Genomic DNA, 15,591 nt, shown 5'->3' with positions numbered 1-15,591 from the left:
CTTTCTTTTCATAACCGTTCTCTTCCAGTTGTTCCCACAGGCTGTTGATCTTGATTCCTTCTTTCTCTGTGCATATTTTATTTATTCTGTCCTCCATGTTCCTTATAAAATTTTGTTTTGTTGCTCTGCTCACATCACTTCTTTTGTGGCAGAAATCTCCTGCCGAACACTTCTTTTGATACCATGTGGTCTCAATGCCCATTCCTCTCTTCTTTTTCATCATAATATCAAAGAAATTTAATCTCCCTTCCTGTTCAGTTTCGAGCTCAAGGAATATCATTTTCTTTCATCTTCTGTTTCTTTAACTAGCCTACTCAGCTGCCTCTCCATTCCCTTCCATATTCCAAAACAATCATCCACATATCTGCAAAACAAAATTATCTTATCTCCTCCTTTTCCCATTCATTCATAACTAATTCCATGAGCACAGGGTTCAAACAAGAACCTATATTCAGACCTTCACTAATCTGCAGTACCCATTGTCCCAAATGGTTTCCAGGGCTTGCACCACTCTCTCACTATCCCATTCACCTCTAATGTCTTTCCCCGCCTTCTTTCTCACTATATCCACTACGTGTGCTTTTAATTTTTTAATAAACAGCCTTGGTCAGCAACTTCAGTGTATATAATATGGAAACAAGGCTTAATTGTGTTACTACATCTTCTGTGTGTGCCAAATCCTAATGTGAGAATACTTTGTTGTATATGGAGCAAGTTCCTACTTGATTGTACTAAATCTTCACATAAATTGCGCACATGAGTAAATTCTCTTGCAAATTAGCCACATGATCAATGTCGTAAATTATTAAACTTTAAAGAGAACAGTTTCTAGTTTGAGTATAAATAATCAAACAACATCAGTACAAAAGTAGAAAAAAAGAAGCTAGTAATTCCAGAATTAATAACATTGTAGCTTCAGGTATTTTACCTTTGAGTAAACTGTTTCCAGTTAGACATTTTGAAAAATAGATCTTATTAATTAAGTTTGTGTTAGTAAATGTGTAAAGGAAGGTGTCTGCATGCATACAAATGAAGAACATTATTTTTCCTTGCTGATCAAAAAAGTTGAACAATTTAGAGCCATTGAACAAACACAATTGAAATTCACTTTGTAACATCATAACAATTCCACGTTACTTGCAAAGAGGTGTTTTCATCCACCATCAATTTTAGTGAAACTTCAATTTACAATTGTTTATTTTACTCAAGAACACAGGTGACAATCCACCATCATAATTAGTATCCTAGACCCAATTAAACAGCTGATAGTATCACCATAATAGACAAATGATTAAAATACTTTACTGCAAGTAACTTAAAATTATTTTACAGTTAACATTTTATGTAGAGATTGACAAAGTGTTTTGTTGGATTCTATTATAATTTCTTGTACATTACCAACCCTACTGTACACCTTTCTTTTGACTTAAGGTTTAGTATTGTATTTAATTTTTTATAGGCATAAATTGCTTTGTTTGCTTCGTGAGCTTTAAAAGATTTTTCCCTTTCTTTTTCAGAGCTTTAATCCTTCACCTTCAGATCCATCTATGTGCTTATTCCTGCTGCTTTTCCTTGTTATCCTGGATGGGTTTGTACACTAGCCCAGTTTGGTGTTGGGTCAGTTATATGAGAAATGCACGTTTCGGGCATATTGTACTTGGTGGTATATTTAATTTCATGTGGTATTAATAATACATTAGCAATGAGCTAATTTCACAATCTGTAGAGGCTCAATATGTAAGTTTGTAGCATGTTTTGATCTGAAGAACAGATTGCATTACACAGTTTATGTTGGGTGTTACTGAGGCTGAACAGTGGAATCATATTTATATTCTTGAACTGATCAAGTATTCAATGTGAATACTTTGAATAAAGAAAAGTCTTCATTGTATTGCGCTAGACACTCGGTGCTCAAAGTTGGGGATGCTCAGTGTACTATTTATTTTAAATTGTAGCAAAATTTAAATTGTGATCTCACCCTCAAGTAGTGGCTAGCAAACTATCGGGATAGAAAGTAGTTGTTCTGAAGGTAGAAGAGACACTTCTTTGGCCATAGTTGGTATAAGAAACTAAACTCAATGGTGTGAGTGCAACAGCCCCCTAAAGAGCCAAGCTCTGACAGAGCAGCTTTTTCATTGGGTGGCATGTGGTCAGTGCACTGAGTCCCATCGCCACTGTTTTCTGGCTTTCGTGACTGGCATATTTGGAAGAGAAAATAGAAATAGATGGAATAGAAAATGGAAATAGACAATGGATAATGCCCCATTAAGATTGCATTAGAGTACTGCATTGGACAACTTTCCCTCGCTCAAACTCTCCCATGCTCGAATATATAGAATTACAAATATCATTTCAATGTGACAATAATCGTACAAATATAAGTGTAAAATTCGTGCTTGTAGTATCAGCCCGTAATCATCTATTCATTTTCATATATTGGTATGATAGACTAAATTATATTTTAACATTGAAATGATGACTTAGTTCACTTAAGTTTCAATTTCACAGCCTTTCACTTCACAAAGCATATTTGAAGTCCCACTACCACAGACAAATTACGGTTATACATGAACTACTGGGCTTCGAGTGTATAACGATCGTTTGCCTGTACGATCGAAGAAGCAGTCTATTCCGTAAGCCAACTAGCATCATCCGTGCAAACTATTAGACGATCGAGCAAAAAAAAACCTCGATGCAGCATTCTAGATTGCATACTAAACTTTACCTTATTCACCTCTGAATTATTGGGCCTCCCCCATGGTGCAGTGGTAGCGTCATTGCCTTGTAATCAAGGGATCCCGGGATCGATACCCAGTGGAGGCACAAGTGGTTCGGATCCCACTTTAAACTGTAGGTCCAGTCCTGATTAGCCTCACTGTGCATAAAGTGGACTTAAAACACCAACTCAAACAAACCTCTGAAATATTAAGACTAGATGGATGAAGGGACAATCACAAACGCATGGACAGAACACAAACCCCACAGAGGATTATACTGACTGAGAGTACAGATGCCAGATCCTTGTTAACCTGCTAAATGCAATCCACGGTGATTTGCGTGGAAGAAAATTTGATCTTTGGGGGTCACCCATTAAACCTCTTTATTTGGGCGCATTATGTAGTTGGTTTATGAAGGTATTACAATTAGCACAATCTACACATAAGCAGACATAAAATATTAAATTTTGTTATAACTTGATGAATGCAAAGGAAGCACTGAGTTGCAATGGTCCTCAAGTAATGCTGATGCACTGGGTATTAGCTAAAGATTTTTGGCACAAAGCCCCAAGTTTAGATCCTGGTGAGAACCCCATAATATCTGTGTTGTCCCAGACTTCAATCTAGGAAGAGTGATAACAGCAGCAATGAGATTTGATGTGCTGAAGAGCAACACTATTTCAATTCAGTGATATATAATTCATTTTTCTGCAAGGTGAATGAGAAATCTAAATATGCTGGCCGAAGCTTCATGTGTGTGGTATATCCTACAGAACAGTAAATTTTCTAAGTGTCAGTATCATATGGAAAGAATTCTGCATTTCCATGTTGCACTTCTTATTCTTGCAACTGATCTTGAAGGCCCAGTGCCTTCATTGTCATAAGGTTATAGTGTTCACCTGGGGAGAGTTCAGACTCTTATTGTTCGGCAGCACTGGGGGATGTGCAGCTATATGTACCCTGGTAGTGGGGAGTTTGGCCATTGGTCTTTGTTTCTTCTTGCTGTCTGAATCTTTACGAGTACAGGGTTCAGGGTTAGTAATTTGTTGAAGGATGGCGTAGATTTCTTAGATTTCAGTGAGTGCTCTGTTGGGTAGAGCACTGTGTTGGTGTTGATAGTGTGACCTTTGGTGTTAAGGTGTGTACAAGGCCAGACCGTGGGTTCTTATTTTTGTAATTACAAATTAATATTGTTATTCATACTTTTTCTCTGAGTAAAGAACTGTGTTTAGCACTCACGTGTGTTGAAACTAATAATCTTCACACTTATCAGGTTTAGCATATTGTAGGTTGGTCGCGTGTTACTCACAAATCCAAAATATAAAAAAGGAAAGTTAAAAATTGTACTTACGTATGTTAGTATATTGTTCCTCCTGTAGAACGACGTTTCAGAGATTGACTATTCTCCTTCAGGTTCATAAAAAAACTAGGTACTTGACATAGTACTGCATCAAAAATGTAATATGAGGATTGTGGTTGAGGGTTGGTTTGGATACATTTAAAATATTATGTTTTTTCTATTAGAACTACGTAAAAAGCATGTTGTTCCCTAAGAAAACTTGTACAATAGACCTATTCACAGGTAAAAAGTTAAAAATCTAAAAAACCTGCAAGTTGCTTTGTTTTTCAAGCAGGTTTTTTAGATTTTTAACTTTTTACCTGTGAATAGGTCTATTGTACAAGTTTTCTTAGGGAACAACATGCTTTTTACGTACTTCTAATAGAAAAAACATAATATTTTAAATGTATCCAAACCAACCCTCAACCACAATCCTCATATTACATTTTTGACGCAGTACTATGTCAAGTACCTAGTTTTTTTATGAACCTGAAGAAGGAGATAGTCAATCTCTGAAACGTCGTTCTACAGGAGGAACAATATACTCACATACGTAAGTACAATTTTTAACTTTCCTTTTTATATTATCAGGTTTCTGTTTGAAAATGAACAAATGAAAACTCTGTAGTGCATATGCAAATGAAGAATATTCTAAAATGTGAACTTACCTCTGCACACTACAAATGAGCGAGTTGATAAATCACACCTGCAATATAATTTGCAATTGGGACTAGCTTGGCAGATATGTTTTTCTCTTGTCAGCTTGAAAATATATATGGATTTCACTGTGCTCTTCTGTCGCACCTTTTCATTAACCAACATCCCCTTTCCATTAAGATTTTCGGAAAAAAACTGCAGAAATCTCATAAGGTCCAGTGTTAATGTTATTAATACCACATGAATACAGAATTTAAGGATAAAATGTGAATCAAGCATCATTCAATATAGAAATGAGAATTGTTTGTAATTGTGAATGTGTGTTCGGCTGTCTTTTGCAAAATATTTATTAGATTTGCATTATCTGCAGAACATAAATTCGAAGGATTCTCAAAGGATGTGTGCCGCAGCATGATAGCTATGATGGATGCAGACAGATCAGGGAAGCTAGGCTTTGAGGAATTTAAGGCCCTTTGGAGTTCCGTGCGAAACTGGAAGGTAAAGTACTGTTAGAAAAAGGTATTGAGAACTAGATGGTACTTTCATATTCATAGAACTGCTTATCTCATGACGTTTCAAAGGAGACATGTTCTTTCTTGTAGCTATATTGAAATGTAAGTGAGAATGTTTTGTGTAACATTGCCAGGTTTAATTAATTCAGTTTTACAGGCATAACCTGGTGGGGGTAAGTGAGGTCACTCCCTCCCCCCAAATTTTAAGGCTCATTATAACTTACAAGGGTGATTATTTTCCTGTAGTTTACGATTATTACATGCATAACAAAACAGTTTTTCGTTGTGACATTTCAGGAGAACACACGCTCCCTTCATAAGACATTATACAAGAAAAACTATTACAAGGGTGTTTTTGTTAACCTCGTGGGACATGAGGATGGAGTAATTTTTATGATTTATCAAATGTAACAAAATAGTATTTGATTTTTATGGGATGGACAAGTTTTGATCCTCCCCCCCCCCATCCTGTGGAAGTTATGCCCAAGTTTATTTCCTTCCCCCTAAAGCTAAGCCCCAAGTTCAATTCTGCATTAAGTTATGCCTATTTGCAGTTTTGAGAATGTTGTGAACACCTGCCAGTACAAAAGTTCCACATGTACTTTATCAAAGTTCTGAATTTAAGACCTGACTGGGCATAAATGTTTCTTTCTTCATCGGTTTCATCCAATCATAATTAGCCTCACTGATGGGAATACCCTCAAGAATTACTTACAACAATGTGTGTTGCAATTGCTCATGTTAATTTGTAAGTACCATAAGTTATGGACGTAGGAGCATTGTTTTACTATGATTACTCTTTGATAACTGAAATTTGGCTTCTAAGGGTTGCAACAGACATTAGTTGTGTTAGTATAAACATAAGACCATCATAATTTTTTACAACAAATAAATAAAGTTAATAATTGCTTAATATGAGGCTCATATAGTGTGATATTTTAATCTGTACGAGTATCAGCAAATTGAAATATTTCCTAGCACATATAAATCAAATGAGATAAGATGTTGGGTTGTTAGGAGTTACCATATACAGGAACAACATAATAACAGGGCCACACATTGAAAAAGTCAGAACTTTTTACCTTGCCTCTATATACAAAGGTAGTAATAGCTGTTATAAATTTACATGTGCTGTTGTTAATTTCAGAATGTTTTTAAAATGTATGACAAAAACAATGCTGGTCAACTTAGTGCCTTTGAACTCCGCCAAGCTCTTCATTCAGCTGGATACAAGATCAACAATCGCTTGCTGAATATTCTTGCCCACCGATATGGTAACAAGGACGGAACCATGTCATTTGATGATTTCATTATGTGTGCTGTGAAGCTGAAGTCTATGATAGGTATGTGTATATTCTTTCACTACAGTGTGATTTATCCACACACCTCCAATATCCACCCCCCAAAATTTCCTCAACACCCCTCTAAAATTGTTCACAAACACCAAATTTATGGTATTTTTGGCTCTGAATTTACACCCCCACCTACCCCCAGATGGAATTTTTATTTTAAATGGATAGAGAGAAATATAATATCTTATCAACCTATCTTTCTCTAAAACCCAAACTTCTTTAGTTTAGTAGATATCTCGCTGTCAGTGATTTTACTCAGACAAAATTGACTTAAATAGTGCAGGAGGTAAATGATGCAAATTTAGGTAATAGTAAACTCATCTGAATTTTTTTTAAAAAAAAATTATAGCAATATTTCCTATTGTACATTTGTTTATTCTGTTTGTACATGAATGTTTTTGAATTCACAGCAAATCTTTCATATGTATTTACAACTATACATTAACCATTCTCTCAACAATGTTAGAAACAAAACAACTTCTTAAAAATAAAAAAATCTCTTCACAAGCTATATTCTACTCAGTACAGATTAATGTTCTTCTACAGCACAGTCCTTCAGGAAGATTGTTCACAGTGGCGTGAAAAGTGTTACCGGCCATCAGTAGACAATTATCCTGCTATACGTTATCATCTCCCCAACCCCTCCAAAAAAACAACAACATGCCTTTGATCTATATTTTTATTCATTTCGTTCTTTTTCTTTGCAATCCACTCATGATTTAGCCACAAACACTCCTAGATAGAACTTCCACTCTTCAGACAATTACCATGAAAATCCAATGAATAGTGGTCTAGCCTTGTCAATTCTTTGTTTCTTTGCAATTGAGATGGATGCAGCAGTGAACCTTCGGGTTTAAGAAGGCTAGAGAGTTAGTGAGATGGAAAGGGGAAGAAGAACCACCACACATTTCTCGGGTCAGTTTGACATTTGTGCAGTGAGCAGACGACAGAATTCCGCTCTTCCAGGGACAGTCAAATTGTGGAAGAGAAGTCCAGCTGTATGTACTACTGTTGCCAACTTAGTATTTTGGTGCAACGTTTCTCCAAATCACGAATCGCATGAAGGAACTATCTTCTTGACTATTACCTAACCGGTCTCAGTTGTACTTCAATCCAGCCTTGGCTTTGCAGTCTAGCTCTAGTTGCTTCAGAGAAATAGTGTGACAACACTGGCTTGTTCCAGCAGGCCCAACCGGCAACTGGGCCCCTGAACAAGCATATGAAAAACCCTATGGCACACTTGCCCCAAAGTCTTCCCTCGCTCTACCCTTGCATTGGTGCCCTCTCCTCTTGTTATCTTCTCAGGGTAGCAGAACTGCCTCTCTCTTCGCTTCTGTCGGCTGCAGAAAAGAATGTCCTCTGCAATATATACTAGATGGCAACGCTACCGGTTAACGTATTTAACATTGTTGTTATTTTATTGAAACAACTTCTTAGTTCTTCACATTTTTCTGTTACCTGCGGTAACACAGGTTACATGCACACCATGCCTCTGGTTTAACATTACTATTGAGGAAGAGGATCTTCGTGCATTAGAAATGATCCCACGTGCTCCTCTACACCTACCAACTGCATCAGGCTGTTACACAAGTTTTTATCCTTCAATAGTTACAGCCATACATGGATTCCTACAAAACAATATTGATCTGAGTATATTTCTTTCTGTGCCGTATTTGACCTCTTTCCTGATGAAGCATGGTAATTTCTGGTGAGTTTTACTATGTTTTCTATTTTTATCTACTGAACAGTTTTTTCAGGGAGACACATCAAGTATCAAGAGCAATGATAATGCAGCACAACCTTTGCACACTAATCAACCAGCAGTACCACATATATCTTTTACACCAATGCTTTTTCGTAAAAAGTGAAAAATAGATATTATGTCCTATTACTGGGATTTCTGCAGAAATCATAACTGACTTTCACGTGGATACAAACACATGGTGACATATTTGCTTCATCTACAAACCATCAAATCATACAGCAACTCTATATTCCATGGCCTAATGCATTGGTAATTTCTAAACAGACTCTACTCTTGCAACTGAGTTGACTGAGAGAGATAAGCCAACATTTCTTCACCATCTTGGGTGAAAGAATTGCTAAGTAGCACTGAACCGGAAGTAACAGTCAACAAGACACTATGAAAAATAATTTCAAACAGTGCAGTCATTGGATAATGCCACTATCAGACTGAATAAGCCAGTACAATTATGAAATTGTGGCAAATAATTAAACAATTAATATGAATTAACGTGGAGGATGAATTGCTCATATTGAAATGCCATACATGTTTGAGGGAATTGAATCACTGCCAGCCATAGTGTATATACAGTGATGATCAATTTAGAAGCCATTTTTGGATATGTTCATAAGAGGAAGGAAATAAATTAATAAGTAGAGCAAATTTAAATTTGCATTTGAATCTGTGAATTTGTGGTTTTATGACTAGATTTCAGATTTTAGGTTTTGTAGGTAAATAAGAAATAACAAGTTACATCAACATTTCATTGAAAAACTCAGCAACTGATGAAGTTTTATAGTGCCTAAAATAACCTACTTTGCTTGTTAGAACCTATTTTAGGTTAAAGTGCCTAAATCAAAACCTGTTTTTAGGTCTTTATACATTTTCAGGTTTTTCAGGATTTTTATATCACAGAGATATTTGCTTGGTCTGGTACCAAAAAAAATCTTTGACTAACGTGTTTCAAACACGCTTTCTGTCGATTTCCCTCCCACCCAGTCTATGATGTTTTTTCAAAGCTCTAAACAAGCAAAATGCCTGGTGCCAGTGTTACCTGCACATTCCAAAGTGAAAACTTATGATCCATGTGGTCTTTCTCATTTTCGCATCAGTTTGGTTCTTTGTGACATTCATGCTGTGCGAAGTAATGTTTCAGCATTCAAATTTCCACCATTGACTGTGTTTTTGGTGAAAGATCATTTTCAGCATTTAAGATGATCCACCTAGACAAAAAACAGAGTTTGACTGTGGATAACATGAAAAAGATTGTATTCAGGGTGGTCACTCTAGGATAAAATTCTACTATAATTCCCAGTTTACAAGGCAAACTTTCCAAAAATTCAAAAGTACAAACTGATGGTTTCTCTATTTCAGCCTTAAGTATTGCCGCCTCTCACCACTCACCCACATACAAACACAAATATATTAACAACATAAAGGGTCTGTGCGATTTCAATGTTTCCATAAATTGTAATTCAATTAAATGGTATATATATATTTAATTTAAGGTGCGGAGTTTAAATTTGCCATTTCACATACTCAGACTAAAAATACATCTACAAATCACAAATGTTATGGGATTAAAAAAAAAAAAATTACAACAATTTCAAACTCAATTTTACTTAATCAACTTCAACATATCTTGCAATAATCTTCTGTCTATCAGATAGATTGTGTTCTGCAAAAGGACATTAACAAACTAAACAGATTGAGATAATTCTGTTTTATTTTCCATGCAGATTTCTTTTCTTTTCCTTCCTCGATAAATATAAAAGCTAAACTGTAGAAAACAAGAATCAGGCCATTAATAAATATGTATAAATACAATGGATCTGGATTAATAAAAGTTGGAATTTTTCACGTCAATTGAGAAAAATTCACACATGTTTCCCAGAGCCAATAATTCACACAAAATTCCCAGAATTCAAGGAATTTCCGGTGAGTAGCCACCCTGATATTGTGCAGCAAATTGCATATATGTAATTGATTCTTCATATCAACAAAGTAACTTTTGCTAACAGCACAAGTATAGTACTATTCAGTGGTGCAACTACAGGTGGGGGGCATTGCTCCTCCCCCCAACCTTCAATGGAAGTCAATTCTAGGGGGGGGCAAACGTTGATGTCCAAGGGCAATTTCAGGGGGCACAGAGGAGGAATTCCCTCCTCCCCTCGATTTCAAATTTTATGCAAATAAAAATACATTGTTTAGAAAATTTGGTTAGAAAATTAATATTTGGTTGTTAATATACGTTTTAAAATTTTGTTTTTAATGATTGTACCTAATCAGTATTTTTCAGGAATTTTGAACCATTTTAAGTCTCTTTGGAACCTACTTCAGGATTTTTCGAGGCTAATTTAAGATTTGTAGAACCTATTTTAGGAAATTTAGAACCTACTTTTTGATTTTTAAATCCTATTTTAGGAACCTAAAAACACACTCTTTAGAACCTAAAAAATCTCAGGTCTGTCTATGACACAGCTGACATGTGGAACTCCAAATCAGTAGACATACAGTAAAGGGGAAGTTGGATGCTCATTACCCTGATGAATTTGTCAACAAGACTTGCTCAATAGTAGCTAGTGAAATAGGGTTTCCAAGCATGTAGAGTTATGGGCACTTCTGGGTTCAAATGAGGCCATTGAAAGTAAATGGGTTTGTTACAACCCAGAAGTGTCCATGACGGTAGGCATCCCAACCGTTGCACAACTGTTGTGTCAATTAGATGCATCCAGTGTTTAATGCAGTGAAAGTCTGTTTGAAAATCATGTGAGCAATGCTCACCAAGTGATCACTTTGCATGCTGACTGCTCAGATACATTACATGCTTCTGGTTTCTATTCACCAATCAATGATTGGTAAGTACAGGGAAGAATTAAAATTTCTGTACAGAGTAATGTAAAAGTACTTGACTTCTTGCCTAGCATTGTCACAAGGAAGTGGAGGATGATATATCTTTAATCTTGAATGCTAGTATATGAATGGCCAATAACCAGCACAGTTGTTAAATGAAACATGATCTTAATAAGGTGGTATTTATAAGGGGGATGATGGGAAATTCCTACTGCTTAAAACTTTTTTAGTCCATGAATGCTGTACTATATACAGAATCCCTATCCCCACCCAACTGGATTTTTTCAAATACAACCCTGGAGGAAGTGAAAAGACAATAAGAACATTAGTTGAGGTTTCATATTCCTCAAAATAGATCCATAACATGTATTTTGCACAAAAGTATATTTAATTGCAAAGTTTTTCTTATGTCTTCTAAGGGGAAGGGCATCTGCACCCTTTCCTTTCAGGCACCATCACAAATTTTCCAAAAACTAAAATCTTCCTATCAAATCACATGAAAGTTACGAGAATTCAATATGTACACTCAAGTAACTAGTTTTTAAAATATGCCATAATGTTTTGTCTATTTCAGATACTTTCAAAGAAAAAGACCCAGATGAAACAAATACAGCTTCTTTCACTCTTGAAGAGTGGATTGAAAATACATTGTATTCATAGGGTTGCAAATCAAAAATGTGCTATGTGTATATCTCCTTCAGTAATTTTTTATGTAAGTGCATCTGTAAATTTTTGTACAATATATGTGTGTATGTGTGAATATGTATATTTATTTGTTGCTTATATTGTGTACTGATATGTTACATTTACTGTTATTTTCAATTGTGTGGCAACTACTGACTATTTAGGTCCCTTTGATGGAATTTTTTGCCAATTGTTAATAAATATGAAAACTTATGTTGCCTTTTGGAAGTTTATTTTAACAAGAAGTACTTAAGACACAAAGTAAAGACTGCACAAGACAGCTACAAATATATTTTATGTTTGCAGTTTTAAACTATAGTATTTTGTCATTATAAGTAAGTGAATTATGAACAGTGAATTATGTTGACCATTTTCGTAAACATTTTAGTTCCTTGTGTATTTTAATAATCAGTCAATTTTCATTAATGTATTTCATTAAAATATATTAAAGATTCCATCAGGCAACATTGTTCTCTTGTAATTTTTAATGCATCTAGACATTATTGAATAAGGTAAATACTTTTAGTATAAACTTGGTAAAATTCCATGTGACATGCACTTCTTATTCAAAACATGTATTTGGACAAAATATTGGCATACTTTACATAACCTGTAACCCAACATGCATTTATGCTTATTGCTATGTAACCTCTTTGCTTATTTGTTCATAAGTAGCCATGTAATCTATCAGTGTGACAGCACTACTAAGATCTGAAATTTTTGCTAGTGCTGGGATGTATTTGTGCACAGTTACAATACCTCAGGCAAAGTATGGGTGATGAATTTAGTGGCCTAATGTGTATTAAATGGAAATAATCACTACTTTGGGAAATATATAATTAAACACTTTCTCAAACTAACTGGTGTTTACCAACATTGTTATTTAACTGCAGTTGTCAGTAAATAAAGTTATTAAATTTGTACCCTCCATGTAAGTCCAAAAAACTATGCAACAGGAATTTTGTAAAGTGTTCGTGGGAAGTGAATGGGTTTTTCTATTGCAAGTTTTGAGCAGGAAATATGGCAATCATTTATGCTGAGACACTGAAATTCTTTTATTTGTGAGTTCAGTGGATGCAATGCCCAACTTACACTACGCACATGAAACTTTAAGTAACAAGGAAAGGATTGTTATGCTCTGAAATGGATTACAGCTTTTTCATACTTTGAAATTGCTGTAGTTATAGTGGAGTCGTAGCAGAAAAGTTTTATTTTGAGAACATATTTCTATTTTATTATGTCATATGTAAAGAAAGACTTGTGTGTATAAGATTCTGTGAAGTGGTAACCTTAAAAAGAAAAAAAAAAACTTTGTGTTGCATAACGTTATTAACATATTAATGATATTATTTTGAAAGTCCTGCTGCAAATCAGTTTTTAGATTCTTTTAGTCTTAAATTTATATTTTATAGGATTCTAGTGCTTTTTATTGGACATTTGTAATAATCTCTGGGTGAAAAAATGTGTTAAAACAGTTCCATATATTTATCTTTAACAAGTGTAAATAAGATTTTTGAGCAATGTACTTCTTAATTTTTATAAATAATAAGCTTTCTTTGTTTAGCTTTAAAATTAATTTTTACATGCCATATTTCATAGCTATTTTGTGGTTAGGTGTAATAAATGGATTTTTTGCATAAGGATATACAAACTCATTTCATTTACGATCTTATTCTTTCTTACCAGGTATGAATAGTCTTCCTTTTTCAATATTACATCACAAACCTGTTCTAAAGAGCACAGTATTATTTTGTCCCGATTCTGTTACCAACATTTTTAAGTATATGTGTTCATATTTAACTATGCAATCTGTTTTTAGTTATAGAGGAATAGCAGTAAGTTGTTCTGTGTATGATTTTTTGTAAGTGTGTCATGCTTTGATATATTTCATAATCAAAATATAAGTACTAAACATGATGAATTTCTTTAATTTCTGAACCCTTTTGTAATACACATCTTTGTTGTTATTTGTAATGTACAATAGTGATTGTGCAAACTTTCCAGAGTCTATTATATTAATCTTTACATGCACAAGCCACATATTGTGCAATTTTGTAAAAATATATACACCAGTGGCATGTTCTGAAAATTTGACGAGGTTCACCGTAACAATTCTTATTTATTGTGTATATGTATTATATATTAATTTGATATAATATAAATGAGACACCAATGCAAGTAAAACAAAAAAACAGAAGTCCAACAATTTCTACACAAAAAAGTTGGTTTACCAAATACGCCACTGTGTTACACTCTCATGTGCAGTGGGAACTAGAAAGTGTTTATTTTACAGCAGGCACTTATGCTTAGCAGTGCTCAAACACATGAATTTTTGGAAAGACATGTGTGGTAATCTCGGAGGTGTAGGGGAGGACAGAGTGGCAGAGCTAGGGGAGGAGTATGCACTATAAAATATTTCGTAATTGCAATTTGCAGCCTTTGTTTTAAAAGTTGTTCAAAGACAAAAATGGTAATCAGAGGTCATTTAAAGGGGAGTTTGCATGTACTGTTCTTTACTGCTGTCATTGAAAATTTTTATCTTCTCAATTTCAGAGGGACTGTAGCTCCCCTGCATATGTCGGTGAGGTGATTATATACTCCTTTGACCTGGTATTAAGTCAAATGCAGAAAAAGATGGCAAAAATACAGGGTTCACTACTAAAAAAAACCCTTATTTTCCCCCCTTAGTCATATCCTAGGTGCATAACCGAATACTAGGAAAAAATAAATTTTAAAAGGTAATGCTGTGAGCCAGCATTGATGTACTGCAATGCACATGCACATGCATGGTAAAACTTGATAGAATATGAGAACGACTATGCAATTCAGTACACTAATGCTTTCAAACCTGAAGAAAGAAAGAAAAAACGGTTGTGCCAAATATTTGCTGGCATATGAAGTAAAGACACCCAAAGATAATGTTAGTTATTAAAATTATCAATTTTATGGGGTTATCCATGTCAAATCAACCAATTTTAAAATAATTGGTTGCATGACCATTTTAGAACAATTTCATTTTTAGTACAGACGTTTGTACATTTCTAGATATCAAAACCAATGTTCAAAAAAATTATTGTCATTGTCTTTAATTCTCCTGGGCCAGCCAGTTTTACAACATGGCGCATGGCTTTTTTTTTAACATATAGCAGTTTATGGAAACCTTAAGATCTCAAAAACCATTAGACCTAGAGACCTGAAACAAAATTCAATTTGAAGCTAATGAAGCATACTTTCTATGATCTTCAAGTATGTTTTGCTCAAAATTGAATCCTAAGAACAAAACTTATGGTGGAAATTTGGGTAACAATAGTTAAAAAATTGGATTTTTAGTCAGATTTTTTTAATGAAGTGGTTTAGTCTAAGGCTTCAATTTTTTTTTTCATGTGTACACCTACCTGCGGGATGTGTGCAAATATAATATCAGTGCTTAGAAATGCAACCCTTTTTCTCAGCATGGGCTCAAACATGGCCATCTATAGAATTTTGACAGTTTTCAGGGTTCAATATCTCGGATGGGTCCTCTTGAAAAAATCTGAAACTTTGCATGGAGAAAGCCGTGCATTAACCTAACTCACAGTAAAAATCTCAACTTTTAGACAACTTGTTTGGTCAATATGAGGTAGCGTTTGTGACGTCATTTGTGACATTGCTGTGTAAGGTTAAGCTACATGTATACCAAGAATAATGAAGTCTCTTTTTTTACTTTTTTAAAGTTTGGTTAAAAAAGCCACAG

At 34.7% G+C, this 15,591-nt stretch overlaps 1 protein-coding gene across 10 annotated transcripts in view; it reads left to right on the top strand.

Moving 5' to 3' along the window:
- Positions 1-13,775, top strand: part of LOC145978921 (calpain-A-like) — a 185,783-nt gene extending 172,008 nt beyond the window's left edge. For all 10 annotated transcript variants that reach the window (XM_083111900.1, XM_083111903.1, XM_083111901.1 and 7 more), the window contains 3 exons: positions 5,084-5,211; positions 6,373-6,568; positions 11,749-13,775. In XM_083111900.1, coding sequence (XP_082968026.1) covers positions 5,084-5,211; positions 6,373-6,568; positions 11,749-11,834 — 410 coding nt within the window. In that variant the 3' untranslated portion in view covers positions 11,835-13,775. The remainder of the gene's footprint in view (positions 1-5,083; positions 5,212-6,372; positions 6,569-11,748) is intronic.
- The last annotated feature ends 1,816 nt before the right edge of the window (positions 13,776-15,591 follow it).

Source organism: Lepisma saccharinum, chromosome 25 (genome assembly GCF_977018435.1).
Source record: "Lepisma saccharinum chromosome 25, izLepSacc3.1, whole genome shotgun sequence".
In the NCBI taxonomy this organism is placed as follows: Eukaryota; Metazoa; Arthropoda; class Insecta; order Zygentoma; family Lepismatidae; genus Lepisma; species Lepisma saccharinum.
Note: the sequence above shows the minus strand (reverse complement) of the source record. Positions and strands in the feature narration are given on the sequence as shown.